At 41.0% G+C, this 27,989-nt stretch overlaps 1 protein-coding gene across 7 annotated transcripts; it reads right to left on the bottom strand.

Moving 5' to 3' along the window:
• Positions 1 to 875: 875 nt before the first annotated feature.
• spag9a (sperm associated antigen 9a) lies at positions 876 to 27,867 on the bottom strand. Of its 7 annotated transcripts, none has more exons than XM_086288960.1 (31): positions 27,377 to 27,867; positions 23,793 to 23,913; positions 21,175 to 21,245; positions 20,990 to 21,078; positions 20,718 to 20,868; positions 17,186 to 17,272; positions 16,047 to 16,182; positions 15,829 to 15,922; positions 15,610 to 15,731; positions 14,614 to 14,628; positions 14,274 to 14,331; positions 12,379 to 12,531; positions 12,075 to 12,126; positions 11,844 to 11,974; positions 11,632 to 11,688; positions 9,900 to 10,061; positions 9,644 to 9,773; positions 9,298 to 9,387; positions 9,080 to 9,196; positions 8,784 to 8,970; positions 8,489 to 8,704; positions 8,190 to 8,409; positions 7,792 to 7,908; positions 7,471 to 7,551; positions 7,288 to 7,355; positions 6,954 to 7,102; positions 6,630 to 6,801; positions 6,257 to 6,370; positions 4,689 to 4,871; positions 4,234 to 4,371; positions 876 to 3,036 (listed from the first exon to the last, which is right to left on the bottom strand). In XM_086288960.1, the coding sequence occupies exons 1-31, from the start codon at positions 27,674 to 27,676 to the stop codon at positions 2,918 to 2,920; spliced, it is 3,900 nt and encodes a 1,299-aa protein (XP_086145086.1). In that variant the 5' UTR covers positions 27,677 to 27,867; the 3' UTR covers positions 876 to 2,917. The 7 variants fall into 7 exon arrangements, with proteins under 7 accessions (XP_086145086.1, XP_086145085.1, XP_086145088.1 ...); XM_086288959.1 differs by having other exon boundaries at positions 6,954 to 7,105; XM_086288962.1 differs by lacking the exon at positions 14,614 to 14,628 and adding an exon at positions 15,111 to 15,122 and having other exon boundaries at positions 6,954 to 7,105.
• Between the last annotated feature and the right edge of the window lie 122 nt (positions 27,868 to 27,989).

Genomic DNA, 27,989 nt, shown 5'->3' on the forward strand with positions numbered 1-27,989 from the left:
CAACCTGTCTACCACCAACAACTATGTTTTGTTTAAAATGAATTAAATCACCTTTCTTCCTCATTGTTACGACTGTTGTCGTAATTATAATATGTAAATTTGAGTGTGCAGGTGCTCCTCCATGATTGGTGCATCCAGGGTGGATGGATCCTACCGATTGGCTAACGACCGGGAGGCAGCGCATAAGAAGACACCTCCAGGGACTGCCAGTTAATTCATCCTCGGCCCAACCCCGACCGTGTGTTCACTGTTTCACTATGTTGGTTTAATGTAGGAGCATGTAGGCGTGGACCGCCTTTTTGTTTGATTAGTTTTCTCCTGTTTTTGTTAGGTAGGGAGGGAAGTAATTGTTGTTTGGTTTAGTTCTTTTGACTAGGTAAGTTGTATTTACTGTCACAAAGTATTCATTGTGTGACGTGCTGCTCGGGGTTGGACGGGGATGGATCACCCTTTATGTTGTGGTCTGGTTGCGCCTAGACGGGCCGTAACATCATTCTTATGCTGAGTTTAAACGTCAGAACATCCTGTAATGTGTTCCTGCAACGTGATTGGTTGATTAGACCCATGAAGTTGCCAATGAGCGCAAAGCTCCCATCAGACTGAAAAATGTGGGGTTTTTTAAGGAAGGCTGATTTTGTGATTGAAAATCACTCCTCTCATGAGTGTACAGTGTTCTTTGGTTTCTCTGTCAGACACATGTGCTCCTCACACATCTGGTTTCATCACAGAAACAGTGAAATTACTCAGCTTGAGGTTTTTACAGTGGACCTCAGTAACCAACAGGTCACATCATGTTGGTTTTTTATAAACAGTCTATGCCTTCACCATGCCTCCCACTGGGGAAAAACACAGACACCAATACCAGCACATTATCCATGAAACTGAGTTTAATAGATTGTTAAAAATAAGGCTATGATACTGTTTTAGCAAACATTGACCACCATTTATGGCGCCCAGAGAAATAAATGGGACCAGCCTCTGGGTTTTGTTTTTAAGGATGAACATACACTAAGCAGACACACACCACACACTTGGAAAATCAAACACACACTGGCAGACACTCCTAAGTGTACATGTGTACTCTAAACAGAAAACACGCACATACATACACTGACATCCACCCCACCCAAAACGGTGGCAATAAACTGAGATTTAGCCGATAATATAGCAGTGTTCTCTAAAAAAAACATGCATAGCTTAGTACATGAATGAAAGTTTTTCTCTGCACAATTTGATCTCATGGTTTGTGAAAAATTTCCAACATAATGACATTAATCCATTTTATTTAACCATTATTAACAATCATGTAAACTCGTTAGACTATTCTGTTCACAATAGCCGCCTATGATACTCTGCCCGTGTAGAAAGTTACATTCTGAACCAAGATAGGCTCGATAGCAAAGGAAATAAATACTGGAATGGCAAAAACACAATATAAAGTTACTGTTTTGAAATGGACTGAAGACCAAGGCTTCACATATAAAAACAAATTACAACATCTTCTTAATGTTGGCATCCTGCTGTCAGGTTACAGTCAAATCATGAAAATACTCATCTCTTAATCAAAGTGTCTCACAAATGGATACAAAACACACACAATGCCCAAAATAACAACAAAAGAATAAAGAAAATGTGCCTTATAGGCCTGAAATCTGTGTGTGTAACAATGAAACATGGAATGATGAAGGAATCAGGAGAGTCTCTCTTTAGTGCCGTCCGATTCAAGGTGCCACACAGAAATGTTGCTGTTAGTTAAATTTGCATCATTTGAGCTTAAATCCTGAATATATGCGCGCACGCGCTCCCAAATATTTGAGTTACAAATGAAATAGTTTTGAGATACTTCTTCGTACATCCTTTGGTTACTGGGACCATCTTCCTAAAAAATATTTGTACATTTTGTTCCCTTCATACAAACAGGACACAGCAGTTTTCCTCCAAAGCGACTAACATCTAACAATTTAAAGTGCCGACGAGCTGAAGCAAACAGGAAGCACTGAGCTGGCGGCACAGGAAGATTTTCCTCACCTACGGCACGAGGGGTTTCTTCATGCAGGCTACTGCTAACCTACAGTAAACTAGTTCTTCTAACCACAGGAAACCTTGAAGTACCCAAAGTGCTTAGACATGATTCATAGAACAAAACATCAGCCTGTTGCAACTGGTGGGACATTCGAACTCCCAAACAATGTTGTAGCCTACAGCTTTTCCTGCATAAAAGCACATTTAAATATGCAACAGTGTGTTTAATGTGCACCACTTGCTGCAAGCTATGTCTCTAATACCAAACAAACAATACAGTCGAGTAATCAGCCTGATATCGCCGGTGACAAGAAATTCGATACCTTTTTATACGTTTATAACTTGCAGGTTTTTGATGCTCAGGTCTTAAAATGTTCAACACAGGAAAGACGTCGGTGCTGGTTAACACATGTAGTGCTATAGTCTGATTACTATAAAATATACTTCAGTTTAACTCAAAACTGCCTGCTCTTTATTTAGATGACTTCAACTTCAGGTAAGTCCCTTTTTTTTTGTTTACAACGAAAGCCTTTTTAACGTTTGAGATACAAAGCAACAGACAATTACCTGATCAAACTGCCCATCCCACACGATGTGCTAAAAGGTAGCCTTTCCCCTGTGTGTGCACCAGCTTCTTCAACATGCAGAAGGGAACGCCTGGACGCATTCTTAAAGTTAACATATACTTCATTTTACCTATTTCAGATTCATAAACAATAAAATTTACAAAACATGGACTAAAAATAATTGTTTTTTTTTCTTTGTTTGTTTTCTTTTTGATTTCTTTACAAAGTAGTAAACTACTCAGGTATTAAGAACAAATTAAAAACTTCCAGAATGGCATGCAGGGGTTGGTGGGCACCCCTGGCATAAACACAAGAGTCTATGAAGTTTTTCAATCGTGAGAAGTCGTGACCTGCCAGACGATGAGGTGACTCCGCTCGTTCTTGGCAGGCGCCGACTGCAGGCTGGCTGTCGATTCGGATAAACCATCCAACTCGCCTACTTCATCACCTGTGGAGAAGATGATGAGTAAGGTTGCTGGATGTAGTTGTGGAATCAATTGCAAAAGCCACATTTGTACAGGTCTAGAAAGTGGTCAGGGACCCGAGGGTAAAGGGGGTTGCTGGATGAAAGAAACAGTTGCTGACTGGCTGTTAGAGGTTACTTGAAGTTGCTAGTGTGAAATTGTTTACAAAGAGCTGTATGCTGCTGTAGTGAAAATCTCATTGCCATTGGTTTCATTGCTAAAAGATCACCATGGTTGCCTGTAGTTTCCATGTTTCCTGAGTTGTCCACAAACTACTCACCAAGTGGCAGTGAAACTGTAAAAAGTACAACACAAACCAGAACCGGAGACATTTGGAACTTTTTAAATGTGTTGGTTTAAGCAGCCTGGCATAATTTTGACTTCAAAGGGAAACGTTGTCCATTTTTAATTTGCATCACAGTTTCTACAGAGTAAAAAGAAGTGATTCTCATCATGTCTGTCAGGTTCTCTTCCACTTCTCTTGCCCACGGTGTACCACAAGGTTCTGTTTTGGGGCCCTTAATGTTTCTGTAATATTTGCTTTGTGTTTAACACATTTTGAGAACTTCCTGAGCATTTCTTCTTACTGCTATGCAGATGACATTTGGCTGTATATGTTTTTTAAGCACAACTTATTTCTAAGATATAAATCTTACACAAATGCTCATGCTCATTTTGAATCTCTGGTTCACTCTTTCTTAAATCACTCCAGAAATATTGTTGAGTTCTAAATTGGAAAATGATTATTCATGCCATTTTTTCTTCATGTCTGGATTAGTGTAATTTATTGTTTACTTGTCGTTTCAAAACGTAAAACTTTTTGTTTTAATGCTTTAGCACTTTAAGTAACTGCTGCAATCTGCTAGCGACCATCGCAATCATAAAGAAATTTTTTATTCAGCACCCGCTTTGAGATCAATTTCACATGGCGACAGCCTTCAACCTCCAGCAACCACTTGCCTAACAGAGATCATACATTTTTCCTGGGGACTTGAGGTTGCCAGAGGTTTGCCAACCAGTCTTTAAGCCTGTGTGATTAAGGCCTAAAGCAAACATCATACCAGAAGGGACACATTCAAGCCTTTTACTCCAAAAAGTCTAGTAAACAGCTGTTTCTTTTCAGAATAAAAACCTCTGCTGTGTATAAATATACACTTGTACATGGATTGTGTTACACCCACCCATCCTGAAGTCAATGTAGCCTTCCCCTCCACTGATGACCAGGTAGGTTTTGGTCTCAGAAGTTGCTGTGTCAGAGGATTCAGATGGAGGGTCATCAGAGCCTGAATCTGCACCACCTGGAGGTGGCATCGCCTGACCTGTGACAGTTAATTTAAAGTATGAAGAAACTGAGAACAAAAGATAGTGTTTTAGGGACTCTTTCATTCTCTTGTTACTTTAGCTACCGATTACGTTCTCATTTAATGGTTTGTTTATTTAATCTATGACAAACTAGATCGTACAATTCATATCACTGATTCAACTGTGCTCTTTAGTTCAACAAACACTCACACTCATATTCTCTTTACAATCATAGAAAACTTCACATCAACTTCAACATGGCTGCTAATTTTCCTTTGATAATGGCTAACATTACCTAACATGTTCCCACAGATTCTCTGCACTTGTCTCTTACCTGGCACTGTCACAAAAAACTTGACAGCATCCCGGTGTCCGTGGAAACATAGTTGGGCGTGAGCCATGGAGCAGTATGGCACAAAGCTGCCTGGCATTGCACAGTCTGTCACAGAGCTGTCATCACCATAGACCCGTACAGCACTGCCCGGGCGATTTGACACTGTTCCTGTTGTTCTGTTAGCTGAAGAATACAGTAAAGTGTCATCTGCCCACTTTATGTGCTTCTTTGAAAAAAGTGCTTTCATGGATAAACGAAAGCAGGAAAGTTGGAAGGTAAATGAAAACGGAAAAACAAACGAGGTCAAACAAAAACAGGTGAAGTTAGGAAACAGGTAAAACGCCAATCAAAAAAACAAAAATGCAAGACAAACTACCAAAAGATAAAAGTAGTTACAACAATTAATACCAGAAAAACTATGTAGATACAATATCACAGAAAGGAAGTCGGCAGAAGTGTATTTAAGAAGGGATTTAAATAAATCCTCACACCAGTTATTCCAAGGTCAAAGGGCTCATATTTCTGCTATGTAGCGTGGGGCCAGACCCAGATGTGCTTTAAAGGTGATAATCAAAATAATAAAATCAGGTCTGAGCATACAGGGAGCAAAAAGAAAGAAGCTAGGATTATCTGCAAAAACCAGTTATCGCAGTTATGGCCTGGTCTGAAACCAGTCTGTGACACAGGCAGTCGAACTGTATGTAGATCAAGTGAGTCAGAGCGCAGAGGAGCCTGTCTGCTAAATTCTGGAAGAACGCTTTATTCTCTGACCTCTAAGTAAAACCTAAAGTTAGAGGTTAAAGCAGACATAAGAACAGACCCTGATTATAAAAACACAGAGAACTGTACAGCCTTCACACAGACACTGATATAAAAGAAAGAAGATGGTGACAGGAAACGCAGGTACACCCTTGGAAAAGTTTTAATATTTAAAGAGAGCAGCACTCCCCAATATCTACTGAGAGCCCAGCTTTGAAGCATAAACCCATCAAACTGCACTATGTAAGCTATGTGAGACTTGTATCCATGGCAATGCCACTGTCTTTTACAGCACAGATACGCAGCGAGAAGAGACTGAGGATTTATGGATTTTAAGAGAGAAGGTGATGCTACACAATGACGGTCCCTGAGGCATCAGAATGGCCATCTGGGAGATGAGTTGAAATATGAAAGAAGAATAAAAGGAGACGGTGGAGGTAGCAGTGAGGGATTTGATATTAAGAACACGCCGCGCGTTTACGTAACTAATAGCATGCTTCAATTCAACCATATGCCAAATATGAATATATTTGTACTCAGGAATACTCAAAAATAAACAGTTTAACCTCACAACATCTCAGTTTTCCCACAGAATATTTAAATCATAAAGACTTGGACACTTTAAAATGATGAAACTAATGTTCTGCAATGCAAATAGAGCATAAAAGCTAACAGTATGTATTTATTCCTAATGCAGTAATGAGTTGAGTTCAGTGAATAAACACTGCTAAAAGAACATTTTGATGATGCATTGCTTTATGAAACAAAAGTGGACATTTAAGCAGGCAGCTGATGAGATTGTGCTGTACCTTCAGAGAGCGGGATGGAGATGATTACGCCATTTCCTGTACCCACCCACAGTCGGTTGCAGGATACGACAAGAGCGGTGATTCTCACAAATGAGAAACCCAATTTACCTGTACCTGCAACACACACAGAAGATGTTCGATCCAAGATCTGAAGAAGAAACGTTGCGACCTCCTAAACTGTTCAAAATATCACTCTACTACGTGTGTGTACAGAAAGTAAGCGCTGAATTCTACATGTATGTTGCCTTAGCGTTCATACATCAACTCTATCTAGGGATTATTTCCTATAAATGAGTGAGCATAAAACCAGAAGTCTGTTGAGATGATTTACAAAAGTGCTGATTAACTGCTAGGCAACAAACAGTTTGTATACCCAGCATCTTGCTGACATAGGGCTCAATGTCCACATCCTGGAGGTGCTGGTAGGTGTGGGCGTGAAACAAGCGTAGAGTTGAATCCAGTCGGATGGACACCCAGATGCCGTCTCCAACCCAGGCCAGCTGCCGTACCTGGCTCTCCTTCCGAGGATGAGCGTCAAAGGATTTCTGCAAGGGCGCGATAGATTGCAATTGCGTAATGTTAGAAGTAAATTGGGATGTTCCCATGACAACAATAAGGTTTAATTGGTTGAAGTTGACTGGAACAGAAAAATAACTTGCACAACATATGGTTTATTAACTTTCAATGACAGCTGTACCTCTATCCTCATGGCCTTTGGCTGGATGACGTAGATCTTGTTTCTGTAGCCGCACCAAACGTTATCGTGGACTACGGTCATACAGCGGATAGAGTGGTGGGGCCGGCCCAGATCCAGCAGATGGTAGTTGGTTAGATCCCACTGTCCGTCTGCTTGGAAGAAACAAGAAGACTTTGGCAATTTGTGGCATAAAATTAGTCGTGGCTCAGTCACACTACAGTGAAAATAAGACGGCAACCACCCTGTGACTAGCAAAAACCACTGGTTGGCTGCTGATGAACCGGACTTTTTGCTGTCGGAGACCGACTGCAAGCAGTCTAAGTTACAGACTTACCAATGCCTCTGTGGAAAATTGCTAATGTCCCATCAGCCAGTGCTACCAGGACCCTCCCTTTAACATGCCTGCAACAGGTTATGAAGACACTTTTAAAAGTATGTTTATTAGTCTATTTTTAAATGTTCATTTGTTGTGTGTGTGCAAGTCCTTAAATAAAAACACAACCAACTTTTTACTCACACTATGCTGAGGATCGAGTCTTTCAGTTTGATGGCATGAAGACATTTCCTCCACCGAGCCACAGACGAGTGGACGTACAGACTAAAGACAGGAAAGTCGAGCAGAGGAAAACTCCTGATTATCAACTAAATAAAGACATGAAAATGTATCCGAATGATTAAACACTATGACAAAAACACAGCCGCTGATAAATAAATAAACACCAAAATCAGCATGATAACCAAAAGCAAATTTTCTCCATGAAGTTACAACCTCATCAAATTTTCTCCTCCTTTTTCCCCTGAACTAATAGCTCCCTCTAGTGGCTGCTGCCTCACTTACCACCCATTCTGAGCACCGAGCCACATGGTGGGAAGTGCACTGCTCATCCTCAGGACCTCAGTCTCTGATGGGTCCGAGTCTTCTGCCAGAGAAGTCACCCCATCCTGTCTGGATCCCCTGGATAATGGAAAACAGTCCTTCATTAAGAAAACATGGAGTAAACACGTGCAGCCGAGTTTCCACAGCTGTTCTTATGGTTTCCTCTGTAAGCTAAAAATACCAGTGCTTTTATTTTGCAACAGCAAGTTTAGGCTGTTTTATTTTTAAGGTGTGTAAATTAATGTCTGGACATAATTCTTCTAGGGTTCATACATTTCAAGATTTTAAATTTGCAATTGTCATATATGCCTTAAAAATCTTAAGAATTGACTAAAGCATCTACCAATATTCACTCTCACCTCTGTGATTCAGCAACTAAGGAGTCAGTGGGTTCCACCCCGAGTGGGTCGGTGAACACGTGCTCCGTGTAGATTCCTGGCTGGTTTTGGTCAGCCCCCTGATCTTCCTCTCCTTCTTCGCCCACGCCAGCATTAGCCTCCGTTGCTTCTGTTGCCTCTTCCGCTGTGGGAACCCCATCTTCTGCTGGACTGGTCTCTCTGGACAACTCAACAGTGGGAGCTGTGGATCACAGCACAGCACAGCTGTCAAACCACACATACTGTACTCTATCTAAACATTTTTTTTAGTAGAGAACTACCAGAGGCTGAGGTGGCGCTGTGCTCAGCTGGCTGGTCGGCAACACCTGCACTAGCTGTCTGGGGAATGGCAGTGGTGCCCTCGGCTGCAGAGGCGCTATCGCTGCCTGCTGAGCCTACACTGGCCACGCTGCCAGCCAGTGACGCCGCATCCCCTTGGCTGGACTCCAGGTCTTGGGGTACAGCTTCACCTGCTGGATAATCAGTTTCCAACACACCTGACAAAACACCACAAATGACCCAGTAAGAAAAATAATTTTTACCCCAACAAGCACAAAGCGTGACCACTGGACCTACCTGGCACACTGGCGATGCAGACAATGTGAGTGTTGCAGGCGTAGAAGCTGTCGAGCAGGTCAGAGGGCTGAGTGGCATCCAGAACCATAACCTTGGTGGAGGAGTGGGTGCTAGTGCACACCCACACACGACTGGACATCTCATCCTGAACAATCAGCTCCTTCTCTTTCTCCCCTTTTTCCCGATCCTTACAGCAACGTAACACATTAGCGAATCGACTCAAAGTATAAAACATAAAGAACAATCAGAAGTCACAACTGCCTCCAAAGAGCTTCTTCCTTCCTTAAACTACTCACCTTACTCTCCTGCTCCAGCTGATCCAAGCTGCTCTGAGAACCCTTTGTCTGCTTAGAAAGCTCTGATGAGGAAAATGCCCGACCCCCGGACAGGTTGACCCCGGCAGCGCACCACAGCTGTGGGACAGAAAGAGCTTGTTAGAAACATCAAAATGTTAAAATATAACAACAATATCCTGCATGTATGCTTAGAGTTGTCTATTCATTCATTTAAGCACCTTCATAGAAGCATCTTTCTGGTCCAGAGGTCTCAAGTAAACCGGCACAGGTAAGTTCATTTTGTTTTCCACTTGTCCACCGTTTGCTACCTGTGATGGTAGAACAGTCAAAACTTAAATATTGTAAATAAAGTTTATTTTAAGACTTTTAAAACCACTACTTTTAAATTTTCTCAGGTGAACATGAACACAGGGCTGGAACAGACAAAGGATACACCTTATTATGCTGCACAGGATATGCTGGCCATTTAAAATAAACGATTTCTTCTTCTAAAGCGAACAAAGCAAAATAAAAAGTGCCGATCGCATCTCTGACCTAATGCAAAGCAATTTTTTCATTTCCCACCTTGTATTTGCTGGGCAGGCTCCAGCCATGCGCAATGACTCGTCCGTCCTCCTTCTGCACGTGAGCCTTGACCTGTCTGTACTGGCTTCTCTTCTGCTCTTTACGTGATGGAGAACTGCACTGTTCCTTACTAAAGGGAGAACCACGAGAGACACAAAGCCATCAGCTGATAATACATTTTATAGACAGGTGCATTAATGAATTTCCAACTTGGTAAAATCCACAGAACTCAAAGTCACACGTCCTCATTACTTACTCTTCATTGAGGAAGTCAAATGTCTTGGACTTCTCCGTGGGGAACTGGGAGAAAGTGCTGCTCCTCTTCACCGTGCTGCCCGGAGTGCTGTACTTCGTATTGGACTGGGATTCAAACTTTACGGCAGGGGCACTGGAGGAGGAGCTAAACAGTCTGCTGAAGCTGCACGTGGCGAAGTTACAGAAAGCCAAGAGGGAAACAGAGCCGACAGGAGCGCAGGGAAAGAGCAAGGCAGGGGTGTCACCAACAAACCAGACAATCAAGGAACTACCACCAACATTTACTGTACAGTGACATAAAGCATGCTGGGAGTCAAAGTAGAGCTAAGCACTCCCCTATTATATCTAACTAAAACTTTAACTACTATACACTCACCAGCTACTTTATAAGGCATGTCTGTTCAACTGCTTGTAAACAAAACCATCTAATCAGCCAATCACATCGAAGCAGGTCAGTGCATTTAGGCATGTAGATGTGGTCAAGATGACCCGCTGAACTTCAAACTGAGCATCAGGATGCAGAAGAAAGTAATTCAAGTGACTGTGAATGTGGCTGTTGTGGTTGTTGGTGTCACACAAGTTGGTCTGAGTATTTGAGAAACTGCTGATCTACTGAAATTTTCCCAACAACCATTTCTATGGTGAACTCAAATAACAACTCATTATAACCGAGGTATGCAGAAGAGCATCTGTGAATGCACAAGATGTTCAACCTTGAAGCAGATAGGCAAGAACAGCAGCAGCAGAAACCACATCGGGTACCACCTCTGTCAGTGAAAAACAGGAAAGGCTCAACAAAACTGGACAATGAAATAATGGAAAAAAGTTGCCTGGTCTGATGTCTCGAGCTGTGCTGCTATATTTAGATAGTAGGGTCACAATTTGGCTAAACACCATGAAAGCACAAAGCCATCCTGCCTTGTATCAATGCTTCAGGCTGCTGAAGCATTGATACAATCTTGTTGGATCTGAAGGCAAAAAGTGGTCCAAATCGATACTAGTAGGGTATACCTAATAAAGTGACCAGTGAGTGTGAATTTGTACAATATATAAGACAAAGTTTGATACATGCTTAAAGCCTGTTTTATTACTGCAGAACGATATCGTACTGCTTTTTGATTTTTCTTTCTGATTTTTGAGAATATGTTAAAAAGCTACAGAGGTGAGCTTACCAAGGCTAAGGATGGCAATTTAGATATTAAAATTCCGCAATAATAGAAATCAAATCTACCGACTTGCATGTGCAGTCTGACGTGGTAGACATAAGCAACACAACATGTACATATACTCGTATATGTAGTTTCCCTTTGCTCGCTATGAGCAGACAGAGTAAGGAAAACATCAAAAGGCACACAGCAGGCAGGAGACAGGAAAGTCCGGGGGCAAAAGGAGAGTAACATCTGAGCAGTTTGTCATAACAACAACTGATGCACTGCACTGAGAGCAAAGATTATGGATAAAGACACATCAAAGTTGGATCCTTTCAGAATGGAGGAGCACTTCTGTGTTAAACGGGGGTAGGGTAGGAGAGAGGTTTAGTGGGGAGGTCTGTCAAATCATCTTTACCTAATGCTGCCAATTCAATGGCACATCCCGGAAAAGATAAGAAAAAAGATGTATTTGAATATTTGAATGACAAAAAAAGTCAGGATTCAACTTGGAAGGCAACGTGGCAGCCCTATCAAAACTAAAAGACAAACAGTAAATAATGCAGTAAATCCAAAAAGACTCACAACTGCCAGATGCTGGATTTCTTTTTTTCTGAGATAGTTGGATTTTCCCTTGAAGCCCTAAAGAAGAGAAGACGACAATCTTTAACAATCTTTAGTTTATGTGTCCGGATATGTTGATATATGTTTTTTTATATGTATAACACAAAGTTATAACCCTAACAAAACATCAAATGCACTTTGCTCCATCCGTCCACCACTCATTGCTTCATCACCTGATCATCTCAGTCCACCGCACAGCTTCCTGCAGCTCCATAAGTCGCTCTTTGTACTGGTTCCTCTCCATCAGCACTCGGGCCATCTCCACTCTGGTGAAACGCTTCTTCTGAGCCGTAGGTAAATCACTCTGTACCGGCACACAATTAAACCCAAACATGACCACACAGAAATGCATGAATTCTACCACATAAATGAGCCACTCAACAGACACAGGATACAGGACTCACCTCTTCTTCTTCGTTAGCTTTATGTTTTGCTTCCTCCATCTCCAGGCGTACTCTGGAAAATATAAGTTTTTACACAAATGTCTATAGGAAATGGGCGTAGCCAGAGTTTCTATTTGGAGAGATACCATTAGGCACTCGCCAAGCAGAGACTCCTGCTACTTAGCTCCAATAGCACAGTAGTAAAGTGTGTCAGTGAGGATTTATACTTTGCGACCGACAGTGAATTACCTGCAGCAGCGTGTTTCATCGTCCTTGTGACTAAAGACAGAAACTAAACATCACAGATTCCTCTCATAGCTCTTACTTTTTGAGTTCCTCCTCCAGCTCTTTGTTCTTTTCCTCCAGCTTGGATTTTGCCTGCAGCAAAGCCTCCAGATCTCCCTCCAACATCTCCTTCTCACTTGTCAGTTCGTCGACTTTCTGAATCAAGTCTTTATTCACCACATTCAAGGCGTTCCTGGAAGGACATTTTAGTACGTTTGTTTTTTAATCTCTGTTTTCAAGACAAAAGGCAGCTTAAACAAAGGATTCAGTGATTCTAAAACTTACACTGAAATCATGAATTTCAAAAGTCAGTAATATAGTGCTGCATGTCCAATCAGGACACAGTGATCCAAAAACCAAAAAACAGTTCTTAAAGGTACAGTGTGTAAAATTTCACCCCATAGATGTCAGTGGGTTGCAGTCAACTGAATTCTGTTTTTTTAATTATCCCAATTGAAGTGCATAATCCTAGCTAGGACAGCTACTGTAGGGCAGACATGTTTTAGTCAGCCAAGAGAGATCAAAAACATTAAATCTAGGCTGTATGCCATAATAGCCGTGGCCTGCCAGCGTGTTTCTACTACTGTTTGTGTAAGAAAAAAAATCCTCTTTAATAGTCATTATTTCTTTTAATATATTTGAATTTGATCAACACTTACCAATAAATTAGGAAATTCAAAAGTGGATATGTGTTGGTAAATACTTCTATTCTAGGTATTCTATGCTGTTATGCCTGAGTCACCTCAAAAACTCTTGCCACTGTTAATCTATCGTCAGTGTACTCTGATAGCAAAGTGACTCTGGGACCTTTTTGCTATTTTGGGTAGGCTGTCCACTGTTACCTTGTTAGCTAAATTTCCTTCACTTTTCTGTCAGTAAGCTCTGCTGTTAGCCTCTGTTAGCAGCTGTTAGCCTCTGTTAGCAGCTGTTAAAATCTGTTAGCAGCTGTTAGTGAAACATTCCTTAAACAAGATCTCACATTGTTGAACTCGGACACCTAGCGAGTAAACTCTCATACAATGTGAAAATGTCATCAGACTGTTTATCAAAGGAAGTGTTTATTAAGCCTAATATTATCTGACATAATGATAGCTTATAAACAGCTGCTGCTCTTCTAGAGAAGAGAGAGTCTAATCTGCTGACAGTAATAATTAAACAGGCATGCACATTTTCATGTGTTAGGGCTCTGACTTCAGTTCATGACTCTTTGTACCATCCATCCATTCACTTCCGCTTATCCTTTCCAATTAACCTATCCCCACAAGCTGCATGTCTTTGGACGGTGGGAGGAAGCCGGAGTACCCGGAGGGAACCCACGCAAACACGGGGAGAACATGCAAACTCCACACAGAAAGACCCCGGCCTGATGTTGGAATTGAACTCAGGACCTTCTTGCTGTGCGGCAACAGTGCTAACCACCGTGCCACCGTGCTGCCCTGACTCTTTGTACCTTTCGTGTACAAATTCACACGAAAGGACTCTTTGTACCTTTCGTGTGAATGTGCAGACATGAATTAAAAATCTGACTCCATGGCACTCGAACATCTAAGAGTTCTCCTTCACCTTTTTCTTTGTTTGTGGCTGGTCTCTAGCAACATACACAACTCAGCGATTAGGCAGAAGAGAGAAGTCCATTTCCACCATTGTATTCAAGATGGTGGGGGGAACATGGTGACCACTAAAATGTGGCACTCACTCCTATGTATTTTTTAAGGCTTAATTCTACGTTATGAGAATACATCAATATGTTAAACGACAGTATTAGATACTAATCAATGGATGTTTGTGGGTGCAATATTTTCAACATTGCTTTTTTCCTCTTAATGATCTCCAACAATAAAACAAAAACATTTAAAAAACTAAAACAAACCAAATTTAGAGAGAGTCATTACAGCCCTACAAAGGATGAAGAAGTGGATATTAAATTCTACTTACTTGGTCTCAAGCAGTTGTGAATTCTCCATAATTAGATTTTCAACTTCCCGGCCCATTCCTGAACAGAATTAAAGAACAACATTATAATTTTATCACCTAACAAATCTGAATTGAACACAAACTGGATTTGTCACTACTTTAACACTACATATAAAGAAGTACACTATTCACACTAAGAATAAATCCAACCAGGCATGACGTTGGACATGAAATATCTCCTAGTGAGATATTTGTTACTGTAGGTCTCACAGCACATGAAACTACCGCAACGCACAAACCCACAGCACAACATGTCACATGACAGACATGAGAAGAATGGAAAGAGTGGGTGAGGTCTTACCAATCAAACTAAGGTCTGAGAATACCATGCAATCCAAGCCAGGCGGAAAAAGAGTAGGGAAGAGAGAGAGAGAAATGCGGATATAGTTTGAGACAGTGAAATGACCAAAATGATGAAGGAGCCAGAGCTGAATGTGTAGCTGCTGACTCCACAAGCAAAAAGGAAGAGATGCTGTAAAATCTCTAAAGATAACATACATTTGACATTTTCGGCACTCAAGAGAAGAAAAGTACAAGAGCAAAAAAATAAATGAAAAAAATAAAAGCTGTATAAAGATCAATTAGGCCAAAAAAGGAAGCACTACACTCCATCATTCATGCACCAAAATCTTTTTGAAGTAGTAGGCAGACGAAAATATATTAATGTACCCTAATATAAGACGCAATGAAGAAGAACCTTTAACAATGGTGGATGTGGAAAGAATGAGTAATGGGTAAAGGTCAAAGGAACTTTACAGAAAAATGTTTAGCTAAGGAAAGGTTGGAGGTCATACACACCAGAGTACTCCACTTGGATTATGGACAAAAGCCAGAGAATGAGACACGGGAGAGAGAGAGGTGATGTTAACATGGGTAGATGGCTAACACTTTGTACAACAGCTGGACCAAAGCAAGCGGTGTAGCGTCGCAGAAAACAGCTGGTGTTGAAGTTACAATGAATTTAAAGAAAGTAGAACAACATCTGCTAGTAAAGTATCAAAGTGGGAATTCAGCAGATCACCTTTAAGACCTTTTAGAAAGAAAATAAGCAGTGATTATAAAGAAGTATTCAGGCTTCTTACAGAATCATTCAGCATGTATTTCACCTCTGGCTTTTAAGATTTCAGTATTTTTTCTTTACATATCTGACATTGAAATGTACACCTTTACATAGTATATCTGTCAAACATCTGAAAAACATCAAAAATGTAGCTTTTATGTGACCTTTTCTACATAATACTCTCAGACTAACCAATCCACTTTTTTTCAGTCACTTTTTTGTAAAGTTTTCACTCACCTAAAAGATCAGCTCCTTCGTCCACGTCCCCGATGAGCCCGGTGCCTGCAGAGGACAGCTCCTCAAACAGGGAGTCTGTATTGCGGTCAAATGCCATGTTTTCAATGCCTTTAGTAGGAGTGCTGACAAAAGAAAGAACAATAGGAGGTCGTGTTTTTTGCCTGATGGATCTTTCATTTAAAAAAGAAAAACACCCCCAAAAGGTCCTCTTTGTATTACCTGCAGGGTCTGTACCCAATGAGATCCATGTCCAGCTCAGGGGTGGACTCAATGATGTCCTTCACATCTGAGCTGTCTTCATTTTCAGGCTGACCTGCAAAGCACACAAGCATAGATGATATAGATCAGAAGGAAGGATATGCAAGTAAACATCATAATGTTTTTGTGGTGTTGTTTTGTAAACCTGAACATAAGAGTATTAGAATATGTGACCCTACCTACTGATATGCTTCTGGTCCCTGGAGCAGCTTGCACCTCTGTGCTCTTACTGTTCCCATCTTCCCTCTCCATGTCCGAGGCAGTGGTTGACATCGGTGTGGCCGACTTGGAGCCGGTGAAGTCTGATAGCTCATCCTGTAATGAAAAGTGATTCATTTACAACAACAAAGCGATGCCTTAACTGAAGCTGTACCAAAATAGAAAATAAACCAAAGATAGAGCTGACACAGAAACAGAAGCAGCAAGAGTCCAATTTCTCTCCGCTCTTACATTATGTAGAGGGCACTTTTCACAAAGTAAAAATCCTCAACTATCGAGCTTTTTTTTTACCAACTTCTTATAAGGTGAAAGAAAAAAATCACACTTACACCACAAAGATCTGACACACTATCCTATATGAGATTATATTAGTGAAATTGGAGCACAACAAAACACAGATAATCACATATAAATGAAATATACTGGAAACACTAAACGTTGCGAATGGACTGAGGAGAGCTTTCTGGCTGGATGCAAAGAGACAATATGAGCAACACAGAAAGTGGCACGCAAACACAACGTCCAAAAAACACGACACAGACTGCAGAAGGCTTCAAACAACATTTACTGAACATAAATAAGGACAACAACAGGAGCTACTGCTAGTTTACTAAACTCTAGTAAACTACACAAATCCCACGAAAATCCAAAAACTAATAATACATAACTACAGCAGTAAGTGACAGATGAAATGTACGCTAATGTAAAATGAGTGATTAGTAATGTTTGAAGAGCTACATAAATACAGCAAAAATAAAGTCAAATATATACAACTCATGCATTTTACCCAAAATCAAAAACAAACTGGAGGCCAGATGCAACCAAGCTGCTATTGACTTTTGCACATTAATAATTAACCAGCTCCATATGTGCACTTTTATTTTGAAAGATCCCAATGAGGCCTTCAGACATGGTTGCATATAGCACAGCTGGTCTGTGACGTGAGAGTCTACAAATGCACAAAGCAACGTGTTTGAAAAGATGAAACAGCATAGTGGAGCAAACTACAGAAGCCCACACACACGCAAACATAAACTGTGCTGCGCACGGCCAGTGCAGGAGCGCTGCTGCTCGTACCAGCCGCCACTCATCCAACTACCTTGCAGTCGTCTGCCAGTGAATTCCCCCAAGTAGAGTCCTGCGCACTCTTACCCTCCCTTTCCTTTGGGGGGTCACCATAGTCCAACTGCTTGGGGGAGGGGGAAGAGTAAGAATGCAGCTCACAAGTGCAGAAGCAGTTCAACAGAAATGCAAACACCTCATAGTGTGCATGTCTGTGAAGTGAATGGGACAGTTCATACATACAAATAAGCATGTGTGTGTGAGTGCATGTGTGATTATAGTTTATAGTAGGGCTGAACGATATATCGCATTTGCGATAATATCGCAACATGATCAAGTGCAATTTTCTAACCGCAAAGGCTGCGATTATACTGCGATTATAAGGCTGTCCAAATTACTACCATATCCCAGAATTCATAGCGCGGCCCAGCCAAACTCCAGTTTCCAGCAATGGCGGCCGCTACTAAGTTTTAAAATTACTCATACTAATCTTTCTGGGTCACAAAATAAACTTTTAACATATTTTCAGGCGAGAAAGTAGTTGTGTAAACATCAAATATCTGCTCGGTTTATCAAGATATCCCATATTTGCAAAAGTGCTTCGACGTTTTCAGAGGCGTCTGCTACCCACCAGCTCGACAGCTAGCCGGGAGCTCGAGGGTTACTGATGCGGCCGAGAACGGCACAACTCCCGGCACATCATTTTCAGATCACCGCGGAGTTTCGCTGCTCGGGTTAAACGTAATATATAAGTCACTTAGACAACCTAAAAATGTTATTGTTGGGCTTTTTTCAGTGTTTTGTTTGTTCGTGAGTAAATCGGTTTGGCTGAGATTAAAGTTATTAGATTAGATAAAATAAAACTTTATTAATCCCCCGGGTGGGTTCCTCCTTGGTTTTCACACAGCTGACTAAACGTCAAACAGAAAACTTATTAAACAGAAGTATGAGACAGTCGAGAATTTACACCAGTGTCTGGTTATATTTTAGATAGCAAGAAGCAGACGGCCGAGTTTATTAAACTCCACCAAGACAGCGGTGACGCTAATCAGAACTAGACCGTCCAATTTCACGCCTTTAAACTTTAAAGGCGTGTTTGTGTGTGTGTTTATACAATTGCTATTATGTTTGCACTTTATGTGTAATGTTACTGACTGCAGAGATCAGTAAGATGTGTGTATTTTTTATTTATTAGTTTTATTTATTTAATATTATTTTTTAATTGAATGACTGTCTAGTAGTTCACAGATGTCGAAAAACTGAGTGTGGTAAAGCCACTGATTTTTTTATGTATATTTCTGCAATCTGCACATTGTACTGACTTTCATTTTAATGTTTACACCAGGGTTCCTTGTCAGCACTTTATGCTCAGATGTTTGTAAGCTAAAAATAAACTATTGTGTATGTTCAAATATACTGTTGTGATTGAAGAAGTTAAATAAAAATGTCAGTCATCAATTCATGCATCACCTCATGTCATCATAACAGAGGTCTGTCTTCCAGGAAAGAACAGTTTAAAATTAATGTAATATAGTATTGGCCATACTATATGATGTATTGCTTGTCTTTGTTTAATAATACAGAAGACAAAGACCTTAAAAAATAATCGCATATCGCATCGCAATCGCAATATTGGGGTAAAAAATCGCAATTAGATTATTTTCCATAATCGTTCAGCCCTAGTTTATAGATCATCAACAAGCAACAGATGAGTCTTTAGTCAAGTCAAATCAGCGTTTATTGTTTTGTAAATCTCTTTCCTACGGTGGCCCTGAGAGGTCAAATGCACTTAAGCAAATATCGTCCAATAGAAAAAATGTTGCAGAAGGACAAAAAACACAACAGAAGTTAAATGAAACAAAACTGAAGTGTTTCTGGGGACACAATAACGTAATTGTGTGATTCTTATAATGCTGCAGATACATGTTCACTATTAACCGCTAACTGTTAGCTTGTCACTTTTGTGAGCTTTTGTTCTTCCGTTGTGTTATGTGTGCTTTTGTCATTTTCAGTGTTAGAGTTCTTGAAGTGCAGTGCATTTGACCTCTCAGGGCCACTGTACTTTCTGTATAGAATCAAAATAGGTTTTGACTAATGACATGTTGCAAAGCTAAAACTATTTGTGCAGGAAGTCAGAAATAGTAATAGTAAAACAATTGTTTAGTTATGAAAAGTACACAAATATATTTATATTGATTCAATTTTTTTCAGTTTTTGTATTTTATAATTTCAGCACTTACATATTACATTACAGTAATATTACATATGAATCATTTTAATTCTTTTGTTTATTTAAGCGCTCCCCTTGAATGAAGTAAAATGCAATGACGCAGAAACATAATTATGCCAGTTTCAGAGCTAAGATGAAATGGTTTTACTTAAATGACTAATGTGGAAACTAGATCATGGCCAGCACATGCAGGTCATTAACCTGTCGTTTGCTTTTCGCTCACCTCTGCAGCACCTCGCGCTCCCATAAATAAACATGACATCGCTCCTGAACTCTGACGCCATGTTTGCATATCAAAGACACCCATGTTCAAAAGGCGGTGGCTTAACAATAACCGCCCTGTAGCTCTGATTACATAAGGCCCCATCACAATCCAGCCAGCCTCTTTTTTCCTCCCTCTCTCAGTGACTGGCTGCACGCCATACAGCGGCATCATTCCCAGAATGCACTGCGCCGCAGAGCTGGTGTCCCAGTTTTAACAAAAACGCAGCAGTGCAATGTAATAACATTGTCACCCTGCAGGTTCTGACTGCCACAGATACAAACACCGCTGACATGCCCATCAAGTACCCAAGTGACTTTAAGGAGCATCAACACCATTATATTGTGGATATATATAAAAAATATATTTTTGTTTCCCCACTTAAAACACGAATTAAATGAACTGTAAATACTGAATAAAATAACACATAAAAATGTGTTATTTGTACCTGCAGAAAACGTTTATAAATATTCATGTGACACATTTAATGATCTCCTCTGATTGCTACACCAGGGGAAGTCTGCATATTCATCAATGGCTAAAGAAGAGTCTAGAAACAGAGGGCGCCTTGTTAGATGCCTGCATAAAAAACACATAAGCACACCCGAGCCTTATCAAAGGCTCTCTATTTATAAATGGACTCGAAGCTTAAAAACCCTATTCTATCTTCTATTTTCGACCTCTGGCAAAACCACCACAAACAGGAAATCCTATTTGAGCGATCATATCATTCTCCATAATGCCAGTGTTTTTTAATAATACAGCAAAAGCACTAATTAAATAATCAATTATTAATTTTCAATTTGAATCAAGTGATGTCATTATTTAAGATTTTTCATTTCACTTGCTTTTCTTTTATTTAACATGACCTGGATGACAACCTTCAGCTTATTTATGGAAAAGATGCTTTAAGAAGCAGAAATTAGATATGTTGGCCTTTTACATCCAGACTTCATAGACGAGGCATGAATGTGTCTTCTACACATCGGTTTTCTGGCTGACATAACGTGGCCTGAACCAGACACAGGTTTATTCTCTAAGGATAGATCACAAGGTGGGTACGACCCACACACCCACCTTGAGACTTGTGTTGGAGCGAGGCTGCGATGAGTCAGTGAACCTCCAGCTCTCTGTGCCCAGTGTCTCTGCTCTGGCCTGAGGATCTGGGATGAGCAGAGACGCTCCGCCAGATGATGGGAAGATTCCCAAAGAAAGAGGTCGCTCTCTCCTTGGGAGATTAAAAAAAAATTATAAAACGTCCCTTTTTATTGGAGAACAGACCACAAACGCTGCCTGTCGATGACGTGTGATATGAAAGTGGCTTGGCAAACAAACTTATGCGCTCTCACCTGACTCGGCCGACTGCGCTCGACTCGGAGGTCTCGCTGATCTGTTGCATTTTGATCCTCTCCACGTGCTCCATGTAATTATGGATCATCTGCAGAATTCAAAGCAAAAACACCCAAAAGGGAGCTAGTTAGTCATGACCACTGTTCAGAGTTACGCTCCGCTCCTCCCTTTCTCTCTAACCTACCTCTGTGTGCCGCTGATGGAGGGAGTTGTATTCCTTCTTCAGGTCCAGCTCTCGTTCTTCTAACCTGCCAACTGAAACAAAGGAAGGCCCTCATCAGTCTCAGCTACTTTACAACCAGCTTATAGACTTTAAATCACTTGTTAAATACTTCAGAACCTCACTGTCACATTACTGTAATTCTTCTCCGTGATCATTAGGTTTTTGCATGTGTATGACAGTCGTACGTAAAAAGGCGTGCAGTTTTTCTCTGCTATGCAGTATAGGGGGGCTGGGGGTGGGGGGGTAATCGCACCCAAATAGTTTTCAGCACTGGGCGCCTTACGAAGTGACAAAAACATCTAATCCCTTATTAGCACATCAGGTTTAGCCTAAGCCACGCAGCGAGCTGCTGCAACAGACGGGTTTAAAGCTATCGGATACTATCAATTACAACAGCTAAAGCTTCTGTGTGTTGTGCGATGATGCCTTGCCAGTGTGTACTTTGACACTATCGAGCAATTTTATTCTGCAGTCATGAGTCATCACATTCCTAGATCCCAGTAATAAAATGAAGAAAGAAAAGCTGTGCAGGGGGACAGCTGAAGCTTCTCACAATCCTTGATGAGTGTGTGAGTGTGTGTGTGTGTGCGTGTGTGTGTGTGTGTGTGTGTGTGTGTGTGTGTGTGTGTGTGTGTGTGTGTGTGTGTGTGTGTGTGTGTGTGTGTGTTGTTTTATAAAGTAATCACTGGGTGGAGAAGAAGCTGAATGTAAGGCCATAAGCCTGACTGGATTTATGAGTCATTTAGCCTAAAATCCTGAAATGCATACCAAATGAACAGTTTACATGTCAAAAAGCAAACAGCATCATCCACTGTGAAGCTCTACACTCAAAAAACGTTTTGGCCGAAATGCTCATTTTAACTAACTTAATTTTGTTACATATGAACAATTTAAAAGGTTAAATTTAACAAATCTGGTCTGATTAAATTTGCTTGATTGGTAAACATTCAGTTTATACCAAGCACATTCTTCTTAGTGATTCCATATTAATGTTGAATTATTTGAATAGGTAAACCTTTGATTTTATTTGTTTCAGCTGCTTTTATTCAAAATATTGCTTCATGTTGACTGAAAGTTAAAAATCTTTTTTTAAGTATAAAGCATGACTTGTTTAAAACTTCCTCATCAGGCTGTTACTCTGCTGGATGCTTTATTAATCAATTAAATCTGAATTCCCCAAACTCAGCTCCAATCTCTTAATTATTGATCTTTTCCGTGTCAGGCCAGTGAAACTAAAGCACTAACATTATCTAAGCCAGGGGTGCTCACACTTTTTCCGCATGTGAGCTACTTATAAAATGACCAAGTCAAAATGATCTACCCACTACAAAAATCCAAAACATATACTTATTTATAAATATATTGAGGATTCTTTATATCTACAATGTATACATGCATAACCGCAATATCCAATATTTCACAACACAATTAACTATGTACATTTTTTGTCATTACCTGAGTTTACTCTGATGACTTGCACTGAATTGAATCAGCCAGGGATGCATAGTCCGGACAGTAGCTGCTGACGGCCAGGTTTAAGAGAAAAAACCGAGAGCTAAAAATTGGAGTTAACTCGCTGACTAGCTTGTCAGTTTTACTACACTTCGCGCCGCTGTTTGCGCATGCGCAGCGACCTAAGCGTCAGAAAAAATCTGATGTCATCTGACTGGCTTCCCTGTATCAATCAAGTGACGGGATGGATGATAGGCTGGCATCTATTTTTTTAATGCCATGCGATCTACCAATACTACCTTTGCGATCGACTGGTCGATCGCGATCGACGTATTGAGCACCCCTGATCTAAGCTATACTGCTGTTGCCTAACTTCTTGCTGCAACTGCGGCCGTTTAACTCAGTGGACTCGGATTTAAAGCACCTCAATGAATGAATGATTTACCATTTACTGGGAGTGGCAGCAAATTAGCTGAACCTACTGAGCAGGAATCATTCTCTCAAACAGCAATCACAACAAAGCAATAACCGATAAATAATTCACTTTTGATTTTCCACATCACACCAGCCACTGGGATACTTATGTTTGCCTTGTTAAAGCTTCTGCTGTAAGTCAGATTCGGAAAGAAATTCCTGTTTTCTTCCCACTCGCAGCTTTGTGTGAATGAATGATTTGCTTTAACCAGCCAGCTACTTAGTCACCAGATACTGGACCAGTCATTGTGTGAATCCCCTCTTTTTTTCTGACAAGACAGAATGTATGAACCAATCGCTTCCCCTCTACCTCTTAATCCACCCATAAGATGGGCGGGTAATGTACTGCCGCATTAGGAGGATGGGAATAACAGAAATCCTTTAATCCCATTACTGTTACCCCCGCAAAGATGAAGAAAGAGAGCGTGAGAGTCTGCATAGTTAATGTGTGCATACATATCAAGCCATGAGAGGAAGGAGATAGTAAGGGAGTGAAAAATAGACTAACTGCAGGAACTGAAACAGACAGAATTATTTATAATAGCGATGAGATTTCATCTCAGCACATGGATGCTGACAGACATGGAAGTTTTTTTTGAAAGCACGTAAACAATAATATAAGCGCATGTGCATGAATGTGTGTTTTTGCTCACTCTGGTCTGCATAGTTCTTGATTTTGAGCTCCAGTTGGCGGGAGTGGGACTCCATCCGGTCCACATGGCTCTGCAGGTCCTTCTTCTCCTGCTCATGAGTGTCTTCAAATTCGATGAACTTCTACACACACACACAAACACAGTTTTGTTGGACTCACTGACACTTAATGCAAAACATAACAAAGCTGGTTTGTCAGCAGTCTGATCTTGTTTGATGCTTGTTTTGCAATACGAAAAAAAAAGACGCCGTTCCTAAATTTGGGCGTTCTATTTTTACATGACAGTAATGAAACCAAATGAGGAATTCTGCCCCACTGCAAAATGCATGTTTGAAATAGTAATTTGGTCACTGTATTTAGAATAAAAACTCTATTATAAATACAATTTAGTTGTTTTACAGCAGCGGTCCCCAACCGCCTCGGACCGGTACCGGTCCGTGAGTCGTTTGGTACCGGGCCGCGAGAGTTGAGGCTCAGGTGTGAAATGTATGGTTTTCAGGGTTTTTATCGGTTTTCAGCGTTATTTTGTTATCGTTTTTATCGTTTACTCGGTTTTCCTTGGTCTTTTCACGTGTGTTATGAATAAATCTTCTTTTTTTCGGTACCGGTACTTGTTTTATTTTGTTGTATTTATCCGCGACACCTTAAAGGCCGGTCCGTGAAAATATTGTCGGGCATAAACCGGTCTGTGGCGCAAAAAAGGTTGGGGACCGCTGTTTTACAGTATTAACATTTAGGAAAACTGATGTGACGCGTACAAATATAACTGTGGCTTCTGGAAATGAAGGACATATCTCTGGATCCCTAAAAGTATTAATGGTCCTACGACTGTGACAGATTATCAAATGTGTCTTGAGTCTGATCTGCAGTGCCGCTTCCTCCCAGTTTCCTTATAGGCCGGCCTCTGAAAATGCACTTTTGTTTATGTGTGTGTATCAACGTCCACATCCTGTCCAGCTTAGCAAGCCAAGGCCCTGACGTGGCTCTCTTCCTTCCTGTGGGCACAGGAATCTGACCCTACTTTGATGTACAAGCAGATGCAGGAAACTTCCTTGCAAAGACATAATTTAGCTTATACTCAGTGATCGACCCAAATGACACTCTTTTTTATCAGTAGCAGCCTGCTTGCCTGCTTGCCGTGGTTTTAAGGGAGTCGCTACTGTGTTTTTGAAGGTATGAATTACATAGAAGTGAAATTTAAGGTAATTACTATGGATCTTAAACTGGAAATCTACTAGTAAATTAAAATAAAATAAAAGTAAAAGAAAGTGGTAGAAATATGAGGAATCATGAAAAGTTTCAAGCATGAACATTTGCTGACATTCTCAGTCTTCCATATTAGCAGTACAGTAGTACCATAGAGGCCTGTTTCTTCCAGGATTATTCCTGTATAAAGGAAGTTTTTCCTTCCCACTGTCGCCAAGTGCTTGCTCAAAAGGCATTAATTTCATTGTCAGGGTTTACTCTGTATTATTGTCCAGTCTTTACATTACATCAACACCAGAACTCCAGAAACAACCAATAAAATTAGTTTAGTTAATACTGCCCAGGGATGGCAGAAGGAAATTAGCTAGTAACTAATAAGGAATAATAGAAATAATCAGTCACGCGGGACCTAAGATAAAGCAGTAACTATGTGTGAGACAATTAAAACACCAGCTTCCTGTTTGTGAAGATATGATAGAAAGTATTCCCGCAGCAAACAACATCAACAGTGCAGATCAGACACACCCAAGAAATTTAAAGATGATGCAAATAAGTTTTAATGGGCTGAACTGCTGCCTTAGATGTAATTAAAGTTAAAGATATTCTCACAGCCGTCTGCTTTATTCTGCTTCATTTTTCAAGATTATCTTCAATTTAAATCAGAGTTTAGTGGAAACAGGCTCGCAAACACATCACAGCAGACAGGAATGTGCTGCTATCCTTTTTTACCTGTTATGAAACAATGAAGGAGCGGGTAAATGTGTCATTAAAAACGACTTCCAAAAACAGAAATGTCACACCCTTCATCGGTCTGATAAAATGGGTGGGAAGGAGGGCAGTCTGTTGACACTGAAACCCAAGACAAAAACAAAAGAAAAGCAGAAATGAAAGCTGAAGGATGTTCCCCTCTTCTTACAAAGGATCACATGACCTGGAAGTAACACTGTGCCTTCCCAGGAGGCTCAGCGTACCCCTGCTCACTCCTCCTCGGGGCTTTAGATAAAGAGTCCTACCCAGGAAACCGGCTTATTGTTTCTGTGTCTATTTAAAACACATTATACTGCAAAACAATGCAGGATACAGCAGTATTGTCACTGTGTATACGAGTGTTTGTGGCTGCTGTGACCAAGGTGCAGCATCACCCACTGGATGGAGGTTCCACAGCATACCGGGCTGCTTTTCCACTGCCCCTGAGCCACAGAGGCCAGCTGTGACAGAAGGTCCGAGTCACATCGCTTCACCCTTCATATTGAGGGCTCAGGGCAGATTGACCACACACAAACACACACACCCTGCCAGAAACACGAAATCCAGGGCTCCACTTTTGCTGCCAATGTGCACCCACTCAGATATCACATCCTAAACTTTAGAAGCTGTGTCTTCATAGGCATGGGCCTACAAAGTAAGTAATTATTGCACAACAACAGTGTTATAACCTGACCGCTTTGGAAGATGTGAACATTCCCCAGCTGTGAGAGTCTGTTGTAAATAATGAGATCCGAGAGCATTACAGGAAATGTAGGTTGCAGGTGTTTTCCAGCTCTAAATAAAAACTTTTAAGTTCGGAAGGACTGTAATGTCAATTTAGACTTTATTTTTTGTCTCTTACAAATTACCCAAACTTACCCAAAAGTATGTTTATAGCTAAATTACTGGAAATCTCCTTTAAGTAAATATAAATGTATATTTCTGATATTTTCCAGGTGTTAGATATCTGAACTGTGGTCATCTATCTGTGCACACAGTATTTTCTGCATATGAAGATAAGAGCTTAAAGAAGTAACACTGTTGTGCAGGATGTTTGGCTTTGCACATGCATGAATGATGGAAATTATGCTGTTTAGTGATGTAAACATCACTAAGAGTAGTTTGGTTAAAGCCGTGGTGGGATTTTCTGTGACATTTTATGCCTCACTGTTATTCCACAAGCTCCATCCTCTTCACACTGATGTGTTTTATAAACGTCATATATGTATTTTACAGTTACAGTGATGGCCCAAAACGCTGAGTCACTTCACCTGCTGTTTCTGACTTCACTATCTGATGCAATAGGACATCATATGTGCATTTGCCAGGGATGTGGCTTTGATGCGTTGTTTCATAGATAGACACAGTTATATGACAGATCATCCCGCAAGAAAACAGAGCCAACAAGGAGACAGGGCCATTTCAGTGAGCCGTTAGCATGACTCTGCCTTGTTTACATCCCCACTGAACACCATGGATGCTGCCAGGCCACGTGTATAGGTTAATTCATCGCTCAGGGATGCTGGGAGGAGAAAGCACCTGAGGCAGGCTTCATTGCCCTCCTTTAAGAAAAAAAAAGGATGCTGAATGTTGATATTTTCCTTCCCCCTCTCTTAGATCCATTCAGCTCACCTCCTCTGCGTGTTTCCTCAGCGCTTTCTCCCGCTCGTACTGGGTGATGAGCTGCTCGTTGTCCTCCTTCAGCAGCTCCAGCTCCACTTCGTGCTCCTGGTTCTCCGCGAACACGGAGTCCAGGTTCTCCAGCACGGCCACCACAAGCGGCATCAGCTCTTTCACCACGTCCTCGTCGTATTTACCGATAAGCCTCTCGAACTCGCGGTAAATTGAGTTGGCCAGGCCCGACACCCGCTCAGACATCATCGCTGATGTCCCCGGGTCGTCCTGGTACACAACTCCGTCTTCCAGCTCCATTTTTAGTCCTCTTCCTTTCAACTAACAGGACCAGTTTTTTCTCCGCCTTACCCCGCCACTATGAACGCCCGTGTTCCTTAAATAAAGACAGCTTTTCTTTAATCAAACGGACACATTGAGAACAGCGTACGAATGTACTATTACGAACAAGACAGGCTACGTGGATTTCTTCCTATTTTTTCCTCGCCTGTCCCGTGCTGCGTTCAAATGCTCCCCCGAAGCTCCCAAATTCCTCAATCACCATGAGAACAAAACCACAAGGATCAGTTTCCAGCCCTTGAAGACCCAGAAGTAGCGAAAGATACTGTTTATC

Source organism: Aulonocara sp. 'chitande type north' Nkhata Bay, linkage group LG4 (genome assembly GCF_057382095.1).
Source record: "Aulonocara sp. 'chitande type north' Nkhata Bay isolate Kocher_YH1m ecotype deep benthic linkage group LG4, A_spYH_male_GT1.1, whole genome shotgun sequence".
Lineage (NCBI taxonomy): Eukaryota > Metazoa > Chordata > Actinopteri > Cichliformes > Cichlidae > Aulonocara > Aulonocara sp. 'chitande type north' Nkhata Bay.